Genomic DNA, 24,256 nt, shown 5'->3' with positions numbered 1-24,256 from the left:
CAGTATGCCCTATTACACATCTTCCTACTGTATTTTTATTTTTCTCCTTTCAAAAGTAAATTGTTGTATTTCTCTCTCTTTATATGACTCCTGGCCCTGCTGAATGCAGATGATTGGAAGCACCTTCTCTGGACATTTCTATTTCCAATCTATCCTTCTACAGATGAAGTGACCCAGCTGAATGCAGAACTTGTGGTAAAGGAAAGACAGACATTTCTGTGAAAGAGTGATGTACTCTCTGTGCATTCTGGTATTGATTTCACTGAGAACACTTCTGAGAACATTGATTTCACTGAGAACACTTTCATCAAGAGAACACTTCTGGCTTTTCCACTGGTCAGTACTCAGCTCAGCATTGATTGTAAACTATATTTGTGGATTGTTATGGAAATAAACATGCCACTGTGTGAACATGATCGGTTTTACTGGGGTTTGTAGTAACAACCCAGTGACTTGTTACTTCTTGTAGCCTTATTGGTTCAGTGGAAATCCAGGTTCTTATTAACCCTCCTCTTGTCATTATTTTCTACAGAATTCATTTATTGTCCTAGCAGAAATAGTCATCCTCTGCATTTATTGCTAATTGGGAAATCTTTTCAGTTTGTTTAACTTCAGGTGTGAATTACCCTGGGAGAATTTTCCATTTATCTCCTTGGATTCAATGAAATTTCAAATCTGAATTTGCTTCAGGAACAACCATGTTGCTCATCTCAGAATGTTCTCTACCTGGTTTCTCACTTTTACCACATGTCTGATGTGTAAACTCACCCTGCTATACCAGAGGTGGCCTTCCCTTGTCTCTTGGTTTGTTTAATCTCAGTGTCTCCCTGTGCTGAGCCCTGGAAACTGCACAATTCATCTGTCAAGAAAAACTTTCACTAAGGGGAAGACTTTCAGAAAAGATTTAATATAAAAAAGGGACAAAGTCAAGCTGAAGAAATGATAGGCATAAAACAGCAGGAAACTTCCACCCCCTCCAAACAATGGAAAATTATACAAAGAAAGCTTTTGAACCTTTTCCCCACTCACTCTTGTATTTCCTGCAGCTTCACACAAATCTTATAAAAACACCTGCTTTGTCTATTAACCAGGAAGGGACTTTCTCTGGGCCATCATTTCTGAGAGAAAGAGGTGAAGCATTTACATCATCACAGGGTTAGTTTGTCCAATCAAATTGTTATGATATTGAACCCCCAGAGTCACCATGTCCCACATCATCATAACCTGTGTCTCCAAGAAGCAGGGACGGGGTTTCCTTCTCCATCCCAGAGACAACTTCACTCCTTAGCGACTGCAGACTCCCACCTGAAAATACCAAGGGAGACAGATACAGTCAGTGGATCTATTCTATGGTTATGTGTGGCTGCAGAGCAAGGTGGAGTGCACTTTACAGCTGTGGTTCTCAAACTTATTTGATTGTGGCTCCTTTCTTTGTCTCCGTAGTAATTGACACTTCCCCTCCCTGCCACACAAGTACATATACCCATTTAAAAAAACAACATGCAACTTTCACTAACTATGAAAACCAGTCGGGCATTGAGTCACAAAGAGCCATATCAGTATATAGCTCTCCAGACGCCCCGCTCGAAGGCAGCACTACCGCCAGCAGCAGCAGAGAAATAAGAGTAGCAACACCAGACCATGACATCTGTACTTCTGCATTGCTGCCGGTGGCAGCGCTGCCTTCAAAACGGGGCACCGGGACAGGAGTCGCCGCTCTCTGCTCTGGCTTCTCATGCCGCCCCAGAATATGTTCTGTGCTGCCCAGCTTGGCAACCTCTGCTCTGCAGTACAGATTGGGAACCGTTCCCCCTTCAGTCTTGGGTCGATGACAAGTTCTAATCCATCATCTCTATACAGTAACTCCCCACTTAACGTTGTAGTTATGTTCCTGAAAAATGCAACTTTAAGTGAAACGATGTTAAACGAATCCAATTTTCCCATAAGATTTAATGTAAATGCGGGGGGTTAAGTTCCAAAGAAATTGTTTTGGGGCAAACAAAAGGCATTATGTACTGTACAGTACTATACTGTGTTAGGATATAGATATTCAGGCCTGTCTGTAAAGGCCTGTACTTTAAGAATTTAGGTGTATTCTTATCACTTGGCTAGTTAGAGGTATAAAAGAAAGAATCAAAATCACTGTCTGCCAATGTAAAGTCCTTCTCTTACTGTGACAGTCTGGGGCCCTGTTCTTAAGCTAAGGCCTTTGGCTAAGCGACAGAGGCAGCCATAAGCTGGAAAGCGACCGGTCACATCCTCACATTCCAAAGTAGTCACATGGAAAGAAGGTGCTATTGGGCTGTTAGGAATACAATCCTGTCCTGATAGTGCCTATCAGCTCCAGAGAAAGGGAAGTGCCTAGAAAATGTAAAAGGAAACTTAGTTTGATAGCATCCTGTCTGGCAAGAACTCACTTATCAATACTGGGATGTGAAATCCTCACTTCTGTATTGTCTTGCCATTATAGTTCCCACTTTGCTATTGTTTGTCTGTATAATCTCTGTCTGGTTCTGTGATTGTTCATGTTCATGTGATAATCATGTTACAATATGTTAGGATTGGTTAGTTAAATTTTAGTAGAATGATTGGTTAAGGTATAGCTAAGAATATTACTATATAAATTAGGGGCAAACAGGAAGTAAGTTGGGATTCGGCAATAAGGAAAAGGAACTTGTATTTAAGCTTGCTGGAAGTTCACCCCAATAAACATCGAATTGTTTGCACCTTCGGACTTCGGGTATTGTTGCTCTCTGTTCATGTGAGAAGGACCAGGGAAGTGGGAGAGTGAAGGAATAAGCTCTCTAACATACTGTCCTGTGGTTGGGAAGTGCCCCTGGCTTACCCCGCACAGGCACAGCTCCCTGCAGGCAAGGATGCTAGGAAGCACCTTCGCAGCAGCAGTGGCAGTTACCCAGAGAAGAATAGGCACCAACTTTGCCTGCCTCTTCCCATCCCCGCTCCACTCCAGGCCTACCTCTTCCCACCCCCACTCCACCTACTCTCCGGAGCACGCCGCATTCCCACTCCTTCCCCCCCCCAACTCAAAAAAGTCCTAAGCACCGCCAAACAGCTGTTTGGCAGCACTTAGGACTTTCTGGGAGGGAGGGGGAGGAGTGGAGACACAGAGCTTCCCCACTCCTGCCCCTCCCTCCCAGAAAGTCCTTAGCGCCACTTAGAACTTTCTGGGAGGGACGGGGAGGAGCGGAGACGCGGCACTTCTCCGCTTTTCCCCCTTCCTGCCAGTGTTTCCCTGCCACCAAACAGCTGTTTGGCTGCACCTAGGACTTTCTGGGAGGGAGGGGGAGGAGTGGAGACACAGTGCTTCCCCGCTCCTCCCCCTCCCCGCCAGAAAGTCATAAGTGCCGCCAAACAGCTGGGTGCGTAGGACCCAGGACAAGCGCTGGGAAGGAGGGGGAGGAGGCAGGGAGGAGGAAGTTGTGCAATGCTCCCTTGTAAAGTCGCTGTTCTTCCGCAAAATCATACAAGCAGTGGACAGAGCAGGCAGCCAAATGACGTTATAAGGGAGCATTGCACAACTTTAAAAGAGCGTGTTCCCTAATGGAGCAGTGATGTAACTTTGAAACAACATTAAGCGGGAGGACCTTCAGTGAGGAGTTACTGTACATAGTCTGGAAATTAAAACCTTTGGTTTCCAGACTAGGTAAAGTTGCCTAGTGCCAGCTATAGCTACTTGTCCCTTCATGTACAAAACCCAAGCACTTACCAGCAAGGAGCGCTTAGTTAAGAACATCATAACTTTCACTCTGCCCTAGCAGTGAACATTAGCATGTTATTTTTATGAAGTCCTAATCAATATACATTTCATCACCACTGCACTTCCTCTGCGGTGGCTGGTGGTGTCTCTGCTCATGACACAATGGGGAAGAGAGGGAGATATTTGCTAAGGACAATGGGCAAAGCCCATCCCAGATTTTACAGGATGTGTCATGAGCTCGTTAGCACTGGTGCAGCAGTAAGAGGACTTTGGTGTATAGGATTCTGCCCAAAAGATACACGGAGAGTGAAGTGGTGGGAATCCAGCACATCCAGGGCGTGGCAGCCACACAAGGATTGGAACCTAGAGGCAGAAGGATCCTGGGTATCTTGCTGGTTTGACCACGAAGTACCACCCGGCAGGGACCCTGCTGTTCCTCCCCCCATGGCAGGCACTGAAGCCTCTGCGTTGAGGGAATGGAGAGACGAGAGAAGGAGAGTTTGTCTCACAGGTGTTGGGTTGGCCAGGGCTGTTCCCTTGCTGCGTACCCCACATTCCCAGCCCTCCCACTCTGCAGAGACAGTGTGAAGTGCAAACAGTTCTCCACTCACCTGTCTGTGAATCCCTGTGTCTGTCCCTCGCCCCAGTGCCTTGCTCATCATTCTGCCCCAAACCAGGGTCACCTTCAGAGTCAGACACTTCTCTGGCATCATCGTAACCATCCCCTGGGACATCTCCAGGCAGGGCAGGGGCATCTGATGTGAAGATGTGAAGTAATTAAGAGAATAGTCACAGTGAAGGTAGAAGTAAACTACAAGCTGCAGATGCACCAGCCTCACTGGTCCCTGGGGATCTCTCAACACTTCCACCCTCAGGGCGATAAGAGGATCCTTCCTCTGGAACCCTCAGATTGAGGGGTTTTACATATCACATTGATTTGATACATTTCAATAGCTCATTGAGTGGATCCTAGAGCTCCCAGATTTTGAGGGGAAGGAGGAGTTATAGAAAGTGGTGACTGGAATCTAATCCAGAGGGATTGCTCCACAAGGCATTTGGTTTCAATAATTACAAATGTAAATGACTTGGAATTGTCCAGAGTTTGTTCCCGGTTTCCTAAACTTGACATTATTTTAAAAATGTCTTTTCAATGCGTTCTCCTGATAAAGTTTACCCTATGAACTGCCATCAGCCTCCAACGTACTGACACCACTGGGAGCTGAGCCAGCTAATAAGGTTGGGACATGGGCCCTTGGGTGTAAAATCTGTGTCCCATCCACCACCCTGTCCCAGCATGTCTGACACAGATGTATATATGCTGCAATAGCTGCATGCCAGGAAAGGCTGGAAGGGAACATTGCTGCACTGTAGAGATCTGTGCTTCAGTGTGCCCTGAGCCAAGTACCGCGTGGGCAGTTCCTGAGCAAACTGCTCCTTCAGTCCCTGCAATGGGACTTTATCGTGACCTAGGACATCACACACTTCCCTACCCGCGGGTCTCCACACAGCTCTTGTAATGACCCTGCTCAGTGCCCCCAGCATTCATAGAATCATAGAATATCAGGGCTGGAAGGGACCTCAGGAGGTCATCTAGTCCAACCCCCTGCTCAAAGCAGGACCAATCCCCAAATTTTGCCCCAGATCCCCTAAATAGCCCCCTTAAGGATTGAACTCACAACCCTGGGTTTAACAGGCCAATGCTCAAACCACTGAGCTATCCCTCCCCTGGATAGAAAATACTGCTGGGTGAACTTTGTAGTTTTCTTAACAAACCACTATTGTCCCTACTGGGAAACACATTTAGTTTTTTGTCAGGGTGACGTTGCTTCCAAAAGGAGGATTCACTACTCACCTCGGCCTTCTGGAGTCTGGGGGACGTCGTTCAAGGCAGGCTCCTCCACGTTATTGTAATCCAACTGAGACCCTCCTGGGGAAGCTTCCTCTGGAACAGCAAACACCACACTCAGCCCATGGCACCAGCAGCATCTCTTCAGCGCAGGTGACCCTTATAACTAGAGCTGTGTATCATGGCACATGAGAAGGGAAGTCGCAGGGGGCCCATGCTGAGAAGGGCACAAGACAGAGAACTACAGTGAAACAGGAGTCCCAGAAATAACTAGGGGCCAATCCTGTCCCTGCAGAATCCCAACAGCAGCTCTCTCATGTGTTTCAGTGGGAGCAGGATCTGGGTTGTGCTGAGATAACAGGTTGGAACACGGGCACTGCCAGGCCAGAGCCGGCCTGTGTGAATCCAGCTGATCTCTGCAGACAGGTTTGAATTTTCCTCCCCTCTGCAGGAATTAAAGCTCGCACTGGGAGATCACTGGCCTTATCCTTTGTGAGCTCCTGCTCTCCACTAGCCTCTCATGCAACCCAGGGCTCAGCTTGGCAGCACTCCAGCTTCTCAGCATACCTGGCTCATATGCTCAAAGTTTCCTCCCGCAGCCACAGGCTAAAATCCGAAAAGGCACAAATCATGGACTCCCTTGAAAGCAGCTGGGGTAGAAATGCTGCCCTGTTTATAATTAGAGATGGGCCCAGTCCAGGAAGTTCAGATCCAGGATTTTGCTTCAGCTTGTTATAGCAACAGGTGTCAGCTGCAAAACTGAGGTCCGAAGCTGGGGTCAGAATCTGCAAATCCCCCCTCCCCCCAAAGTTCTGGTGGGTTCGGATCAGTGAGTTGGGCTGAGCCCATCTGTAATTATAACAAAGGACAATATTCCTCTTCTTGGGGGTGAGATACGAGCCCTGCTGGGCACTGACGCCTTCCACCCAAAGAGACTGACCCGTCTCCTCCAGCTCCTCACCTGGGAAGGTCACTGGGAGCCACTCCCAGGGGTGTGTGCTCAGGAGATGGCCACATGTTCCATCCTGAGATTCTGACAGAAATCCTGTTGGATGGAATTAGACCCGACTGTGTAAAATGGGAACTGTGCCGGGGGAAATGGCTGCGATTGCAGAAAGTGTGATAGAAGTTCATTCCTCTGCCCAGATTGGGTCTCTTGGCCTGAGTCTGCCCCTCCCCCACTACCTTGTTCTGATCCAGGATCGTTTTCCCCCTCACTGTCCCCGGTGTAATACTGCAGCTTCGTCACTGAGTCATCTGAATAGGAGACAGGAGAGACGAGCACCAGAAATTCATCACAGTAAGAACAGCAGAACTGTGGGACTGGGAATACATCCAGATTTCCAGTCTCAGTCTATTCCTCCTTCCACTCTGAGCAGTGAGAGGCTGACACAGACTCCCCAAGAGAAATCTCCATGTTATTGTGGTAAATGTGACTGAGCGGATGATACAATCTGATCTGAAAGATGCTGGGGTGAGTGACGGGCACGTCTCTGGTTGCTGGTCCAGAGAAGTTCCACAATTGTCCTGGCCTCCTCAGCCACAGAGGGGACTCCTCCTTCTTAAGGGTAAATATCCACCTCCCCCATGAATCAGTCGATCAGCTCTCCATGGTGTTTCAAGATTAGGCCAAGAAAGGCCCAGAGCAGAGTCTGTGATTCACTGTAACCATCTTGGCAGTCATGCTGGGGGATACCCTGAGCATGTTCCCAGAGCCCCACCACAGCACAGCCCTTGGGCAGGATGTTCCCGTCACACATTGAGACAAAATGGCACAAAAGATAACAGGGCCATGACTCAAAGTCATGGGGCTCTCCTGGGCTGATCTCTCTGCTCCGGGGGCCGGAGGGAGCCCACTCAGCAGACCAGTGGCTGAGGTGGGAGGGGGGCACAGAACATCCCCTACTCTAATGCTCAAGGACAGTTTTCAAATTATAATTTAGCCTGGCGCAAGGCTGTCACTTTCCTGACCCCTTACTGGTTACACGCCAAGGCTGCAGGACAGGCAGAGTGACATTAACTGTCCCTAGAATTGGGACTCACAGTGTATGGTGGGAAGGAAACTTACCTCGCTCATTCTACATGAGTAACTGCTGGTGTCACCACAGACCCAGCTCCCACAGAGCTTGGAAAAAAAAAACAAAAAACAAAAACCAGATTGTTTGGTTCTCTGGCCATTGGGGAAAAAAAGCAAAAAAAACCAAACCCCGGAACATTGGTTTGAATTGAGCCAAAAATAACTTATTTTTGGCAAATGCAAAAGGAACAAAAAAGTTTAATGTTGAATGAAACCATTTGGTGTTCTTTTGGGCATTAGTTAATTTTTGTTTGTTTGTTTTTATGGATAAAATTAAAGGAAATTCCTGATGGAAAAGTAATATCAAATTGAAAACCCAAAATGTTTTCTTTAGAAAGTGTTGAAATGAAATGAATCGTTCTGTGTGTATTTGGAACAATTGGGTGAAAGTGACGAATTTGTGAAATGTTTCAGTGTCTCTGAATCTGCATTTTTCACCAAAACATTTCATAACGGAGACTTGTGCCCAGCTCCAATGACAAGCTCACAGGGCTGAAGCTGCAGTGATTTAACTCTGGGTCAGGGCCTCAGATGGACAGGGCATTAGATAGCTGCTCCCTGTTAAGAGTGAGACCCACAGACCTGAGCGACTGAACATCTCCTGCTTCTCTCTCATCAGGTTATAATCAATCTCCTCGTACACGGCCTCAGAGAAGGGACCCAAGGGTCTTCTGGAGCCTGAAAACAAAGGGCAGGGTTTGCACAGGGTCAGAGAAACCAGAGATGGGAAACACTATGGGATCATCCAGCCCCTCCCCGTGGGCCCAGTGCAAGCCTGAACTCTACTGCACATTCCCAGTGCTGGAATTTAAATGAGCCAGGTGACAGGGTTTCTTTCCACAACAGCCCTTTGATGATGGTTCCCAGGGCTAGATCGCTGTGAGGAAGCTTCCTCACATTCATCTTAAATGTTCCCTTTTTAATCTCATCCCATTATTCCTGGTTATTCCCCTTTGGAGCAGCTAAATTAATTCTTCCCCCATGCAGGTGTTTATCTGCAAAATGGTGAGAACATCTTTTTTTTCATCGAGTTTAAGGCCAGAAGGGACCATTAGAACATCTAGTCTGACCTCCTGTATAACACAGGCCACTGCATTTCACCCAGATATCCCGAGGTTTGAGCCCAAAGATGCACTTAGAGTAAAGTATTTCAGTCCTCAGGAGAATAAGCTCTTGTGTGCCACAGGCAGAAAGCAGGAGCGAGTAAGGTATCCCCAATGCCCAAGGCCCCTGCAATGTCAGGGAACTGACGAGGTGAAAGATGCCTAGATAATCCTGGCAGGTGATCCATGCTCCGGAGCAAGAGGAAAATCCCCCAAGGTCCCTTTTTGCCAATCTGACCTGGGGGGAAATTCCTTCCTGATCCCAAATCTGACAATTGGTTTGACCCTGAGCAGGTGGAAAAGACACACCAGCCAGATATCTTCGAAAGAGGTTTCTCTATACCACCTCGGAGGACTGGTCCAGCCCATCCAGTGTCACACCTCTCTCCTTAGCTCATATCTGATTCTTCAGAAGAGGGCAAAAAACAAAACAAAGCAAAACAAAACACAAATATGGGGGCTTCCCAGAAGTCCTTCCTGACCCCTGCAGGTGACTGGCTGAAGCCCTGAACCATGAGGTCTGATTATAGTCATTGTCTTACTGCAAAGTTGTGAATGTTACCTGTATGTTGATGGCAGTCCCATTCTCCATCTTCTTTCCAAGGCCCTGGTAGCTAATGTTTGTACAGTGGTTTATAGAAGTAAAATCCCCTACAAGTGCCAGCTTTCAGTACAATGCACTATAATGCTCCTTTCCCACACTTCTCCTTCCTAAGATTGTCTTTTCTACTGGATCACTCTCTTCACAACTACCTACCACAGCTCTATTTTTATACAATTCTTTTTCCTGACAATATTTCCAATTTCTCTCGGTCCCTTTTCCATGATGTCTCTCCTTATGATATTCAGAACCCCTCCCTGTGGCAGATACTGCAGCTCCAGGCAGTATCTTTGGGAATCACTGTATTAAAGCTATGAATGGTTTATGTTCTACTGCATGTGGGAGGGTTACCACAGCTCCCTCAGGGAGAACAAACAGTGTGTGTGTGTGTGTATGTGTGCGCGTCTGTGTGTGTGTGTGTTGGGGGGTTGATGAAGATGAATCACTGAGATTGTAAACAACTCCAGAAAGGTAACAGCCTTCAGGGTGGTTTATACAGACTGGTTCCAACTGGGTTGCCAGAGACCAAGAGACAAAGGAGGACTTCTGATATGAAAGGCTGAGTTTAAACAGACTCAAGGCCTTCATTTTGATTCTGCAAATGGGCAGGACCTTCTGTCCGTGGGGATCCCAACACTGAATCGTTGGAGGGACGTGGGTCTCCTAGGCTGCCCATGAGGAAGACAGGTGAATTCTGGTATGTTCAGCAAGTGTGGAGGAATTTTTATTGTTTTTAATGTTTTCTGTGTCATACTTTTATCCTAGGAATAAGGTGCAGTCTGCTGAGAGAGAGCTGGGTGGTAACTTGTAACTGCTGGCAATGCCCTGCTCATAGCCCTTGGGGAGAATGCACAGCATGGGGGCTGGCCTGTAGGCAGACTGGTTTGCTGGGGGTATCACAGTGGAAGGCAGGGGGCTGTGCAGCATTAAAACCCCTTGGCCGCAAGGAGGTGGGACGGGGGTTCCCACCCAGAGACAGGTGATGGGGGGATACAGAGGCAGCTTCAGTGAAATGCTAACACTCCCTAGCTCGTATCATCTTCAGATTTCATGGCTGGGCTGTTCCACTGCCAGACAGTTAATGAAATATTCAATGAGAGAGGAGTTACCAGGCACCCTTGGCCACCCCACCCAGCCCAGTACCGCCCCAATCTCTGAAACCATGCAGCCCCCTGCTATTGCAGAAGCATTTCACACAGTGACACCAATCAGGACCCACCTCTGCGCTGTGCCCTGGCACTTCGCACCTGCGCCCCCACGATGATTAAGGCCAAGCAGAGCAGGGCCCCCAGGATAATGCAGATGACCACGGGCACCGTGACTCTCCCACTGTCGGTCGGAGGGAGGCGCGGGCGAGCTGGATGGAAATGAACATACAACAGGGAGAGATTATCCTGTGAGAGTCGACATTTGATTATGTAATTAAAGACTGTATCACAATGTAAATACAAAAGGTACTAATTAAGGTTACAGAGGACAGCGCACGTCTGGCATTCTGAATATTTGAGTGCTTGACTTTACAAACTTAACCTCCTTTTAGATACATAGCTTTATAGATTTTAAGGGCAGAAGGAAGAATTAGATCATATAGTCTGGCCTCCTGGGTAACAGGCTATAGAATTTAATCCTGTTACTCCTGAACTGAACCCAATAATTTTTGTTTGGCTAAAGCACATCTTCCACAAAGTCATCCAGTCTTCATCTAAATACTTCAGGAGTGAATAATCTTCTGCTTCCCTTTTTAGTTTGTTCCAGTGGTTAATCGCCCTCACTATGAAAAATGTATGGCTTATTTCTAATATGAATGTATCTGGCTTTAACTTCCAGCCATTTGTTCTTGTTTTGCCTTTCTCCACTAGAATAAGGAGGCCTCTACATACCAGTGTTTTGTCCCTGCGCAAGTACTTCTACACTAAAGTACTTATGCAGTATAATCACATCATCTCTTGGTCTTCTTTATTAAAAATAAACAGACGGAGCTCCTGGAATCTCTCACTGCATAGCACATTTTCAAGCCCTTAAGTCATCTTTGTGGCTCTTCTCTGCACTTTTTCCATTTTTTTTGTAATATCCGTCTTAAAATGTGGACAACACACTGGATGCAGTATCAGTCTTACCGTGCTGTATACAGAGGTAAATTCGTGTCCCTGGTCAGAAATTATCCAACAAAATAGAGCTTTACTGGAAAATGCTGGTTTGTGGAACTGGACATTTCCCATGAAAGTGAGTCGGGTGCAATGAACTTTCTCCAGACCACAGGCAGGTCTGTGGCAGAAACCTGCATGCAGACTGCCTTGGGGCCAGGTACCCCAGTCTTCTCAGGTCAGCTGCTCTGGGATAGCTGCACCCTGTAGACTGCCCCAGGACCAGAGACCCTGGTGTTCTATAGTCTGCAGCTCCAGGGAAACACTGCCATGGAGAAGGGAGTCCCAGCTTTAACCAGGGCTCAGCTCCCAGCTCCATAGCAGGGAATTTAGAAATCCTGGGATGAGATCCCGATTCCCAGGGTCTGCAGACTGCCCCAGACCAGGGACCCCAGAGCTTTTAGACTCCCAGGGCAGCTGGCTATTTGGGACACCAGCTGGCCCAGGAGTCTGGAAGCCCAGGGGTCCCCAGCCCAAGGCAGTCTGCAATGCGAGGCTGCTCGAGAGCCACAGACCCTGGGAGCCCCAGCAGCAGCTGAGAGAAATTGACATTTTTGTTTTTCTCTTAGCACTGGTGAAACTGGTGAAACTGACAAGAATTTATCCCTTTGTAAAAGGATAAATGGACACAAATCAGATATTAGGAATGGCAATGTACAAAACCCTGCAGGAGAACACTTCATTCTCTCTGGACACACAATAGCAGATTTAAAGATAGCCATCCTGCAGCAAAAAAACTTCAGGACCAGACTTCAAAGAGAAACTGCTGAGCTTCAGTTCATTTGCATATTTGACACCCTCAGCTCAGGATTAAACAAAGACTGTGAATGGCTAGCCAAGGACAAACCGCAGTTTCTCCTCCCTTGGTGTTCACACCTCAGCTGCTAGAAGAGGGCCTCATCCTCCCCGATTGAACTAACCACGTTATCACTAGCCTGATTCTTGCTTGCATATTTATACCTGCCTCTGGAAATTTCCACTACATGCATCTGACGAAGTGGGTATTCACCCACGAAACCTTATGCTCCAATATGTCTGTTAGTCAAAAGGTGCCACAGGACGCTTAGCCGTTTTTACAAGAATGACAGTGTCACTCAGCATCTGCTGGTGTCCCTGGGAGCAAATTTCATGTTGGACACACCATGTGTTGCTGTTTCTACAACAAATTTGGTTCACAGGAAGTTTTGAAATAGCAAAATTTCCTGTGAGCTGGAAATCCTGTGTTTCAGCCAGCTCTTCTCACTGCTCCCGTTTAAACCGCCAAGGATCACCTTAACCTTTTCACAGCATCACCCTGGGACCTCTAGTTCCATTGCTTGTCCACTATGACCCCTGCGAAGACCATGGGAAATATCTGTAAGTTTACATATATTATGTGTACCTCTGTTTCTTTTATTGCTGTTTTGCCATTTCCTACCAGGGTTCAAAGAGTAACTCCTGCTGGAGCTCCCCACATGTCCCAGCAATGCAGACAATGGCTGCAGAGAACCCAGTCACTGGTACTTAATTGACAATACAGGGGTCAAGGCCTTTGAACTTTTGCCTCTGACTAAGCTGGGCACAACCCCCCTAGCTTGGGAGAGGGGAGGGGCCCTTCCAGTGGGAAAATTAAACAAAGAGCTTGGGAACTATGAAAAGGAGAGCCCTGATGAACAGAGAGGGAGAGGCAGGGTCTGCAGGGAAGGAGATTGAAACCCAGTCCCCAGAAGCAGGGGTACCTGGGATAGGCTGGGCCAGCCCAGGTTTTGAGGGAAATGCTGAGGATTAGGTAAGACATATGTCCATTGGCCATTAGTGGCTTTAACACTTTTCTCTCTGGTCACTGTGTTCCTATGGATACAGAAATAATATCACTCTCCTGAGCCTGGTACTATTCAATATTTTCATTAATGATTTGGATAAACACAGCCAGCCAGTCAGGCAGCGGCACAGACAGCTGCAGCTGCACAGGAGCCAGCAAACAGAGCTGTAAACAGGGAAGTTTGCAAGGGGAGTTTGGGGGGAAGACCAAGAGAGCCAGGAAAGGAACTGACAGGTTAGTGAAGGGAGTGTGGGGTGGTCTGGCAGTGTTTTCGTGCTCGTTGGGGATTTGTTTTGCTGTGGGTGGGTGTTTTGGTTTGGTTTGTGTTTCCCAGACTAACAGGACTTAGGTGAGAAGGCGATGACAGATACAGAGGCAGCAGGGGAAGTGACCCAAGTAGTGGAAGACGCTATGAAGATGACTGGATGTGGAAGCTGCGGCATGAAGATGATCCTGGCGGGAGTACCTGAAAAGAATTTTGTCTGCATGAAGTGCCGCCTGATAGAGCTGATGGAAGGAAAGATCCTAGGATTGGAGATGCAGGTGGAGACTCTGTTTGAGTTTAGAAGGGGGTTCAAGCAGATGAGCAAAGACATGAGGAGGCTGAAGAGAAAAGCTCAGACTTGCAGATGGAAGCAGGACCAAAGAACTCTGAGAGGATACTGCTGGGTGAGGAAAGTGGACAGTGGAAGCATGTGACTAGAAAAACCAGGCAGAGGAAAAGACGGGGCAGTGAAGGAGAAATAGAGCTCAGGAACAGGTTTGCAGACTTGGAAAATGAAGAAGAGGCACAGCAGGTGGTCACTGAAGGTGAGAGGGCAAGGAAAAAGAGAAGAGCAGATAGTCCTATTGGAAGAGGGCAAGAGTCAATGGAGATAACAACACCAAATATGAGCCCCAGGAGGATATGGGATGGGTTGCAGAGGATTGCAAGGGACAATAGGAATCGAGAGGACTTGTGGCCAGATGGAACAGGGAATAGACTGGAGAATCGCACCATCACAAGGAAAAGGCAGGTCTACATGACTGGGGACTCATTACTGAGAAGAATAAACAGGCCTGTAACAAGAGCTGATCCAGAGAACAGAAGGGTGTGCTGTCTGCTGGGTGCTAAGATACGGGATATGGACCTGAGGCTGAAAAGGGTCCTAACAGGAGCGGGAAAGAATCCACTGATTGTCTTTCATGTGGGAACAAATTATATGGCTAGATTCTTGCTGGAACGTATCAAGGGAGACCATGCTAGGCTGAGGAAGATGCTTAAGGAAATCGAGGCTCAGGTGATCTTCAGTGGGATTCTGCCTGTTCCTAGAGAAGGGCAACAAAGGTGTAACAAGTTTATGATGATCAACAGATGGCTCAGGCAGTGGTGCTATAAGGAGGGCTTTGGGATGTATGGCCACTGGGAAGCATTCATGGACAGAGGACTGTTCTCTCGGGATGGACTTCACCTGAGTAAGGAGGGAAATAGACTTCTAGGATGGAAGATGGCACAACTGATTAAGAGAGCTTTAAACTAGGAATTTGGGGGGGATGTCCAGGTAATCTCCACGCCGGATTTTAACATTGAAAGGGAAGAAAGCAAAGTAAGAAAGTATACAGCCGTGGGTAGGAGAATGGACATAAGGAGGAAGGGTAGTGTACATACCAGTCTAATAGGTGATACTGGCGGTAGAATGTCCGTGCCTAATCAGGTACAGAATGTGAGCGAGGCCAAACAGCAAAAATTAAGATGTTTGTTCACCAATGCGAGGAGCCTAGGTAACAAAATGGAGGAACTAGAGCTACTGGTGCAGGAAGTGAAACCAGATATTATAGGGGTAACAGAAACATGGTGGAATAGTCGTCATGACTGGAGTATGGGTATTGAAGGGTATGTGCTGTTTAGGAAAGACAGAAATAAAGGCAAAGGCGGTGGAGAGGCATTGTATAACAATGATGAGGCAGACTGTAAAGAAATAAGAAGCGATGGAATGGATAAGACAGAGTCTGTCTGGGCAAAAATCACATTGGGGAAGAAAGCTACTAGAGCCTGCCTTGGGATAGTGTTTGGGGTGAGCTATAGACCTCCGGGATCCGATCTGGATATGGAGAGAGACCTCTTTAATGTTTTTAAAGAAGTAAATACTTATGGGAATTGTGTGATCATGGGAGACTTAACTTCCCAGGTATAGACTGGAGGACAACTGCTAGTAATAATAATAGGGCTCCTGGATACGATAGCTCATAGATTCCTTCACCAAGTAGTTGCTGAACTGACAAGAGAGGATGCCATTTTAGATTTGGTTTTGGTGAGTAGTGAGGACCTCATAGAAGAAATGATTGTAGGGGAAAACCTTGGTTTGAACTAATTCAGTTCAAACTAAATGGAAGGATAAACAAAAATAGATCTGTGACTTGGGTTTTTTATTTCAAAAAGGCTAATTTTAAAAAATTAAGGAAATTAGTTAGGGAAGTAGATTGGATTGAAAAACTTGTGGCTCTAAAGGCGGAGGAGGCCTGGAATTACTTCAAGTCAAACTTGCAAAAACTATCAGAAGCCTGCATCCCAAGAAAGGGGAAAATATTCATAGGCAGGAGTTGTAGACCAAGCATTTCAGAGAGGTGATTAAGAAAAAAACAGAAAGCCTACAAGGAGTGGAAGATGGGAGGGATTAGCAAGGAAAGCTACCTTATTGAGGTCAGAACATGTAGGGATAAAGTGAGAAAGGCAAAAAGCCATGTAGAGTTGGACCTTGCAAAGGGAATTAAGAGCAATAGTAAAAGGTTCTATAGCCATATAGATAAGAAGAAAACAAAGAAAGAAGAAGTGGGACCACTTAACATGGAGGATGGAGTGGAGGTTAAGGATAATCGAGGCATGGCCCAAAATCTAAACAAATACTTTGCCTCAGTCTTTAACGAGGCTAATGAGGAGCTTAGGGAGAATGGTAGGACGACAAATGGCAATGAGGATATGGAGGTTGATATTACCACATCCGAGGTAGAAGCCAAACTCGAACAGCTTAATGGGACTAAATCAGGGGGCCCGGATAATCTTCATCCAAGAACATTAAAGGAACTGGCACATGAAATTGCAAGCCCGTTAGCAAGAATTTTTAATGAATCTGTAAACTCAGGGGTTGTACCGTCTGACTGGAGAATTGCTAACATAGTTCCTATTTTTAAGAAAGGTAAAAAAAGCGATCCGGGTAACTAGAGGCCTGTTAGTTTGACATCTGTAGTAGGCAAGGTTTTGGAAAAAAAATTTTGAAGGACAAAGTAGTTAAGGACATTGAGGTCAATGGTAATTGGGACAAAATACAACATGCCTTTACCAAAAGCCAACCTGATCAAACCAACCTGATCTCCTTCTTTGAGAAGGTAACAGATTTTTTAGACAAAGGGAATGCAGTAGATCTAATTTACCTCGATTTCAGTAAGGCATTTGATACGGTTCCACATGGAGAATTATTAGCTAAATTGGAAAAGATGGGGGTCAATATGAAAATTGAAAGGTGGATAAGAAACTTGTTAAAGGGGAGACTACAGTGGGTCACACTGAAAGGTGAACTGTCAGACTGGAAGGAGGTTACTAGTGGAGTTCCTCAGGGATCGGTTTTGGGACCAATCTTATTTAAGCTTTTTATTACTAACCTTGGCACAAAAAGCGGGAATGTGCTAATAAAGTTTGCGGGTGACACAAAGCTGGGAGGTATTGCCAATACAGAGAAGGACTGGAATATCATACAGGAAGATCTGGATGACCTTGTAAGCTGGAGTAATAGTAACAGGATGAAATTTAATAGTGAAAAGTGCAAGGTCTTGCATTTAGGGATTAATAACAAGAATTTCTGTTATAAACTGGGGACGCATTACTTGGAAGTAACAGAGAAGGAGAAGGACCTGGAGAAGGACCTCGGTGTACTGGTCGATCACAGGATGACTATGAGCTGCCAATGTGATATGGCCATCAAAAAAGCTAATGCAGTCTTGGGATGCATCAGGTGAGGTATTTCCAGTAGAGATAAGGAGGTGTTAGGCAAGGCTCTGGTGATACCTCATCTGGAATATTGTGTGCAATTCTGGTCTCCCATGTTTAAGAAGGATGAATTCAAACTGGAACAGGTACAGAGAAGGGCTACTAGGATGATCCGAGGAATGGAAAACCTGTCTTATGAAAGGAGACTCGGTGAGCTTGGTTTGTTTAGCCTAACTAAAAGAAGGCTGAGAGGAGATATGATTGCTCTCTATAAATATATCAGAGGGATAAATACCATGGAGGGAGAAGAATTATTTAAGCTCAGTACCAAGGTGGACACAAGAACAAATGGATATAAACTGGCCATCAGGAAATTTAAACTTGAAATTAGACGAAGGATTCTAACCATCAGAGGAGTGAAGTTCTGGAACAGCCTTCCAAGGGGAGCAGTGGGGGCCAAAGACCTATCTGGCTTCAAGACTAAGCTTGATAAGTTTATGGAAGGGATGATATGATGGGATAGCCTAATTTTGGCAATTAATTGATCTTCGACTACTGGCGGTAGAAATGCCCGATGGGATGTTCAATGGGGTGGGATCTGAGTTACTACAGAGAATTCTTTACTGGGTGTCTGGCTGGTGAGTCTTGCCCACATGCTCAGGGTTTAGCTGATCACCATATTTAGGGTTGGAAAGGAATTTTCCCGCAGGGCAGATTGGTAGAGGCCCTGGGGGGTTTTCGCCTTCCTCTGCAGCATGGTGCACTGGTCACTTGCTGGAGGATTCTCTGCACCTTGAAGTCTTTAAACCATTATTTGAGGACTTCAATAGCTCAGACCTAAGTTAGGGGTTTGTTACAGGAGTTGGTGGGTGAGATTCCATGGCCTGCATTGTGCAGGGGGTCAGGCTAGATGATCAGAATGGTCCCTTCTGACCTTAAAGTCTATGATTCTATGATTCTATGGATGATGGAGTAGAGAATATACTCATAAAATGTGTGGATGACACAAACCTGGGAAGGGTCAAAGCTCTTTGGATGAGAGTATTAGAATTCATAATGACCTTGATACTTTGAAGAATTGGTTTGAAATCAGTAAATTAAAATTCAGTAAAGACAAGTACAAAGCACTAGACTTAGGAAGGAACAATCAAATGCAAAAAATCCAAAATGGGGAATAAGTGACTAGGCAGCAGTACTGCAGAAAATGTTCTGGGGTTATTTTGGACCACAGACTGAAAAGGGTGATGCTGTTTTGAAAACAGGAAATGTCATTCTGGATTTTATTAACAGAATTGTCATATGTAAGACAGAGGAGGTAATTGTCCTGCTGTACTCAGCCCTGGTGAGGCCTCAGCTGGAGCACTGTGTCCAGTTTTGAGCTCTCTCTCTTTGATGGGTAGGACGAGAAGTAATCCATTTAGATTGCAGCAAGGGAGAGTCAGGTCAGATATTAGGAAAAAACTTTCTCACTATAAGGATAGTTAGGTACTGGAACAAGGTACCAAGGGAGGTTGTAGAATCCCCATCATTGGTGACTTTTAAGAACAAGTTAGACAAATATCTACCTGGGATGGACTAGGTATACTTAAAGCTGCCTTGGTGTGGGGGGATGGACTAGCTGACTTCATGAGGTTCCTTCCAGTCCTACATTTCTATTTATCCCAAAGTTTTATAAGGTATTCAGGCCTGCTGGATTTTAAAAAAGTTTATCCCTAGTAGATACTGTTTAACATCCTCCTTAGTTACCAACAGACAGCAGAGTGGTTCACCCTCTTCCCACAGTATGAAGACACATCCTACTTCTATCCAAAACTAGAAATGTTTATTGAACACCTCTACCTTATTTGCATCATTATAAACTATATTAACATCTCCTTTTGTAATGGGCCAACGCCTTTGTTTGGATTTGTTTGTTTGTTTTTGCTGATAATATACTTTAAAAAATTCTCATTATTGTTCTTATCCCTGCCAAACATGTATTTTTCCCTGATAGCTTTAGCTTCCCTTATCAATTTTCTACATTTCATAACTTCTAATGTATTTGGATTGCTATTGAATTCCCCTCTCTCGATTTTTTGTACATTTTTTTTTAAATTTCTAATTGCTGGCTGCACTGCTCCACTGCACCAGGATGGGCTTTTGGCCAAAGTTATAGGATAGTAGAATACCTAACTCCCTAACGCTACTTTGTAATTTTCATCCTTCATTGGCTTTCAATGACACGTTGAGCTCCAGCTGGTTGGAGGGGACAGTGCCTGCTCAGGATGTGTGGAAGTAAGACATGGAGACACCTGGGCTACAATCTGTAATGCACACTTTGATCTCAAAGCTGCCAGTGTTATCTGCAATGGACTAGAGTGTGGAACAGCTCTATCTATCCCAGGAGGGTCTCATTTCAGAGAAGGACATGGTCCAATCTGGACTGAGGAATTCCAGTGTGTAGGGAATGAGTCACACGTCATGTACTGTCCCAGGATATCACACGGGAATCAGACGTGCTCACATGCAAATGATGCAAGTGTCATATGCTCACCTAAGAATATGGCACAATGTCTCTAAAATCCCAGTGTTGTGTATTCTAGAGTAGGGTGCAGCAATAAAATGATCTCACTCTGTAGGGAGCTAGGATAATAGAGCTGCTATCAGCTTCTAGTGAAACCTAAACAGTGCAATATAATGGGAATGGGTTAAATCCCCACAACTTTCCTTTTTTTTTTAATATTTGGTATAAAATACCTTAAATGCTCCCTCTCTAAACCCCTTCTCCCTTCTCCCCTGGGCACTCAGGGTTCCGGCTGGTGAACGGCAGCACAGCGTGCTCAGGGAGGGTGGAGATCCAGGTTCTTGGTGCCTGGGGAACCCTCTGAGACTCACGCTGGGATTTACCAGATGCCAACATTCTCTGTCGTCAGCTCAACTGCGGATTCGCTGTATCAGCCCCAGGAGAAGGGTATTTTGGGAAGGGAACTGGCTCTGTCTGGACAGACACATTTCACTGCAAAGGGACTGAAACCCATTTGGGCCATTGCCCTGTTACTGCCCTGGGGGCCTCTCCGGGCTCACATGACAATGATGACAGTGTGATTTGCTCAGGTAAGTGCAAGAGAGATGCGGGAATAAGGACACCTGCCCCTCAGTGTGTGATTCTGCCCCCAGAGTAGGGAAACCTCAGGACACAGCAAGGGGAGGGGGAGCTAGATCCTAAAGCACAGAAAATAACAGTAAATGTATTAAAGATAACATTTAAGTCAATAATATCATCACAAAAGAACAGTTGTGACTGGGGAAAGCCCTGGATTCTCCAGTAAAAACATCAGCAACTCTGTCCTGACGCCTGGCAGCGGAGCAGGGGCAGCACTTAGTCCTTCGGGTTACATCAATGTCACCGATTCACTGTCCCCAGCCTTCTCCAATAGTAATTAGAGGGGGAGCTGGTGGTGACTCCTAATATGGAGCTTGCTTCACACTTTCTATGATAAAATATTCTCGGCACCTTCTTGAGAAGCTCTCGCACCTTCCTTGATGGCTGGAGCCTTTGCAATTTGGGAAGGGGTCAGTGCTGGGGCCAGGGAGGTGCCTTCTCCTCCTGCAGTGAGATTCCTTCCAGGTTTGGCTGAATTATAAACTGCTGAAAATCACCATTTCCCTTCTCTCTCAAAAATCCCTGAGGGTATTTCTGGTAGCACACCACAGAGAAAGTAGTGCTTTCACTCACTTAGCTTTTTTTTTTTTTTTTTTTTTTTTTACCTTTTCACACTTTTCCAATTGAAAAAACTCAAAAGATTCTCCCCCACCCGCTTTCTTACTTTTTTCTAACCTTTTACAGTGGAAGAAAAGATGAAAAAATAGAAAGGGGGAGGACGTGGGAAAACTGTAAATCCAAAAACTGGAAAGGAAAATGGAAAGTTTCATTTTCCAAAAGTTGAAATGAATCAATATATTAGTGAGAGTCGAAACAAAAATTTTCATTCCATTTCCACATCCCAGTATCTCAGATCTGTTTAAAAACTGAAATACTGCATTAAAAATACTTCACAGGAAAAATTTTGGGTTGTTGACCCACTCTAATAGTTACCTTTTATAAAAAATAAAATAAAAACAAATAAACAGCATTATTTAGTATAATTAGGCAAAGGCACAAGAATTAGAATATACCAGAGTTAAGGTTCCTGTGTAATGTAAATTCAGCCCCCCACCCTCCTTTCCTTCTACATATACATGATACAGTCTAATTGTATGCACACATCCTATTATTCTCACCTACCCCCAGGTCCTGCCTCTTTCAGTACACTGGGAGGATGGTGCTCAGGGGAGGGAGGAGCTGTTGAATATTTCTTTTTATCTTCACTATTCAACATGTGATCCAGGGCCTTATTCACTCTACAGACCGTACAAACACTGCACTGAATACAGAATTATTAATTTCTTCATGGTCTTTTCTATGGTGCTTGTCACCGTAGTATGAGAATGCACCACGAACAGTAATGAATTTCTCTTCATAACACCCCGGGAGATAGCAGACTCTTATGATGCCCATTTCAAAAGTGATTTAGGCACTTAGGAGCCCAAGAGTAACATTTTCAACAGTGCCTAAGTGACTTAGGGACTTAAGTCCCATTTTCTCCAGTAACGTGGGAGCCCAAGAACCCTGCAAACTTCTCCCTCTTGCTGCCTAAGTCACTTCTGAAAATGGCACTTAGGCTCCTACATCATTTAGCTGCTTTTGAAAATTTTACATAGAATGGTTAAAGCCAAAACTCCAAACTTGGGGTGATTGGGCAGCAACCTGAGACCCTCAGGGCCTGATTCTCCAGAGTACTCATCATTTCTGCAGAGCTTTCTGTGTTCAAAGTACTGTCCAGACATTAATAAATCCTCACCGAACTCCAGGGAAGCAGGTGGTAAGTATTATTATTAACTCCATTTTACAAATGGTGAAACTGAGAGAGAAAAGCAAAGTGACTTGCCCAAGGCCACTGAGTGAGTCAGCAGCGGAGACAGGATAAAACTCAGTGTTTTGACTCGCAGCCCTGTGCTCGTTCCACCCAACCATGCTGCCTGACTGCAGAAGAGTGGAGCAGCCAGATCTTGTCTTGAGCCTAGCGGCAGTTGTGAGTGCTCAGTACTTCTGCAAATCAGACCCCATAAACACTGGCTTCAGAGACCTGCTCAGTGTCACCGGTGAAGTCTGCAGCAGAGGTAGGAACAGAACTGAGCTCGACTGAATGACGGTCACTGCTCGAAACAAGAGCATCCTAGTTCTTCCTGCGCTCCCCTGCTCGTTCTCTTCAGGCCTTCCAGTTTCTAAAGTGAATGAGGCAGGGGTCATATAAGCAACAGCCTGACACTGCACAACCCTGATTTATCCATCCTGGGCACTGAAAGTGGCCAGGGCCCTGTGGGAAAAAATAATTCACTAGAAAACTTAATTTTAATGGCCAACCAATCTGGTTCCCTTGTGGCTAAATGGAGCTCGTCTTATGGGTCTATAGATCCGCAGAATTTTAAGACTCAAAGAGTTCATTGTGATCATCTGCTTCTCCCTTCACCAAAGGGATCCCTCCTACTTAATGAAGTTTCAGCTCCCCTCTCTGCCCCATCTTCAGATCCATGAACAGAGTCTCCATAGGGCTTCTTGACTCACTGGAACTGGGGTCCTTACAGAGAAACCTACTGCAGAAGCCCTGGATTTCAGCCTTCTTCCCAATATTGGACACGTAGCTTCCAGGACTGGCTTCCACAGAGCCCAGAGTCACTGGTGCCATTACACACCATGACTGAGCCTATAGGGCTGCCCAGCACTCTCAACAGACGTCTACTCTCCTCTTTACAGCTGATACTTTATACCTTGGGGACAATTCACCTGGCAGTTCTCCTGCTTCTCACAGAGGCTGATACCTGCATTCCTAACTGAATTCCCTCCAGCCCTGCCCTGCCTCTCCTAACTAGTTACCCAGCCCATACCCTGGTTCTTGGCAGGAACTCCTCAGCACATGAAGATGCTGATTTCTCCCTACAGTTTCTGGAAGGAGAATCCCTTCTAAGGAAAAACACCTGGTCCCTTCCATATGAGCTCCATCTGCCATGATCCCATCTGGCCTTCCTGAGGGTCTGTGGTACCCAGTTATAGCCATGAGCCTCCTCAGAAAAACTCAAATCTACTCTGTACCCTCACACTACACTAGTGGCATAGGTAGGACAGGAAACCGCGGTGCGACCTGGCTTTTGGCGGGTGGGCAATGATGGGAGGGGCAGAAGAAGGGGTGCAGAAGGAATCCAGTGCCCTGGGGAGGGGGCAAGAGGGAGGGGGGCTCTCCTCCCTCCACCTCTTCCAGCCGGCCCTTACCGCTCAGCAGGCACCCAAAGTGGAGGCTGCCCGGAGCACACAGGCTGCGGTGCGTGCCGAGGGTAACCAGATAGCAAGTGTGAAAAATTGGACAGGTAGTGGGAGGTAATAGGTGCCTATATAAGAAAAAGCCCCAAATATCAGGACTGTCCCTATAAAATCGGGACATCTGGTCCCTTAGGCACACCCTTTGGGTGAAGCAGGGTCCCGCTGGGACTCGAGCTCCACCCACCCTTCCCGACCCTGGCTCGGTGTCCGTCAGCCTAGCCACATCCCTTTCCTGCCGAATCCGGAAGCTGCTGCCCCAGTCTCCAGCCCCAGCACCAGCCCCGCCCAGACCTGCCCCCACATGGCATGCCCCTACCCTCCCTGTGGGGCTAGTGCTGCAGCCAGAGACCAGGGAAGCAGTTCATGGCACTGGCAGGAGAGAGATGCGGCCAGGCTGATGAGTGCCGAGCCAGGGATGGGATTCCCAGCCTGTGGATTCGGGGGGCTCCGGCCCTGATTTGGGTGGGCCTGGATGCTAACTGGGTGGGCCACAACCAACCCATGGCTACACCCCTGCACTACACTAGCTGCATGCAGGCATTCTCCTGGTCCAGTCTTAGGGCGAACTCCTGGCTCCGTTGAAGTCAACTGAGGTTTTACCATTGCCTTCA

The 24,256-nt window shown here is 46.3% G+C and overlaps 1 protein-coding gene across 1 annotated transcript in view; it reads right to left on the bottom strand.

Moving 5' to 3' along the window:
* Positions 1-1,031: 1,031 nt before the first annotated feature.
* LOC140907350 (CD5 antigen-like) overlaps positions 1,032-24,256 on the bottom strand; it is a 40,566-nt gene continuing 17,341 nt past the window's right edge. Inside the window, exons 5-10 of the mRNA XM_073333152.2 lie at positions 10,565-10,702; positions 8,227-8,319; positions 6,750-6,836; positions 5,571-5,660; positions 4,330-4,473; positions 1,032-1,305 (exon numbers count right to left, since the gene is read on the bottom strand). Of these exons, the coding sequence (XP_073189253.1) occupies positions 1,178-1,305; positions 4,330-4,473; positions 5,571-5,660; positions 6,750-6,836; positions 8,227-8,319; positions 10,565-10,702 (680 nt within the window). The 3' untranslated portion in view covers positions 1,032-1,177. The remainder of the gene's footprint in view (positions 1,306-4,329; positions 4,474-5,570; positions 5,661-6,749; positions 6,837-8,226; positions 8,320-10,564; positions 10,703-24,256) is intronic.

The sequence above is a fragment of the Lepidochelys kempii genome, chromosome 1 (assembly GCF_965140285.1).
Source record: "Lepidochelys kempii isolate rLepKem1 chromosome 1, rLepKem1.hap1, whole genome shotgun sequence".
In the NCBI taxonomy this organism is placed as follows: Eukaryota; Metazoa; Chordata; order Testudines; family Cheloniidae; genus Lepidochelys; species Lepidochelys kempii.
This window is presented reverse-complemented; position numbering and strand designations above follow the sequence as displayed.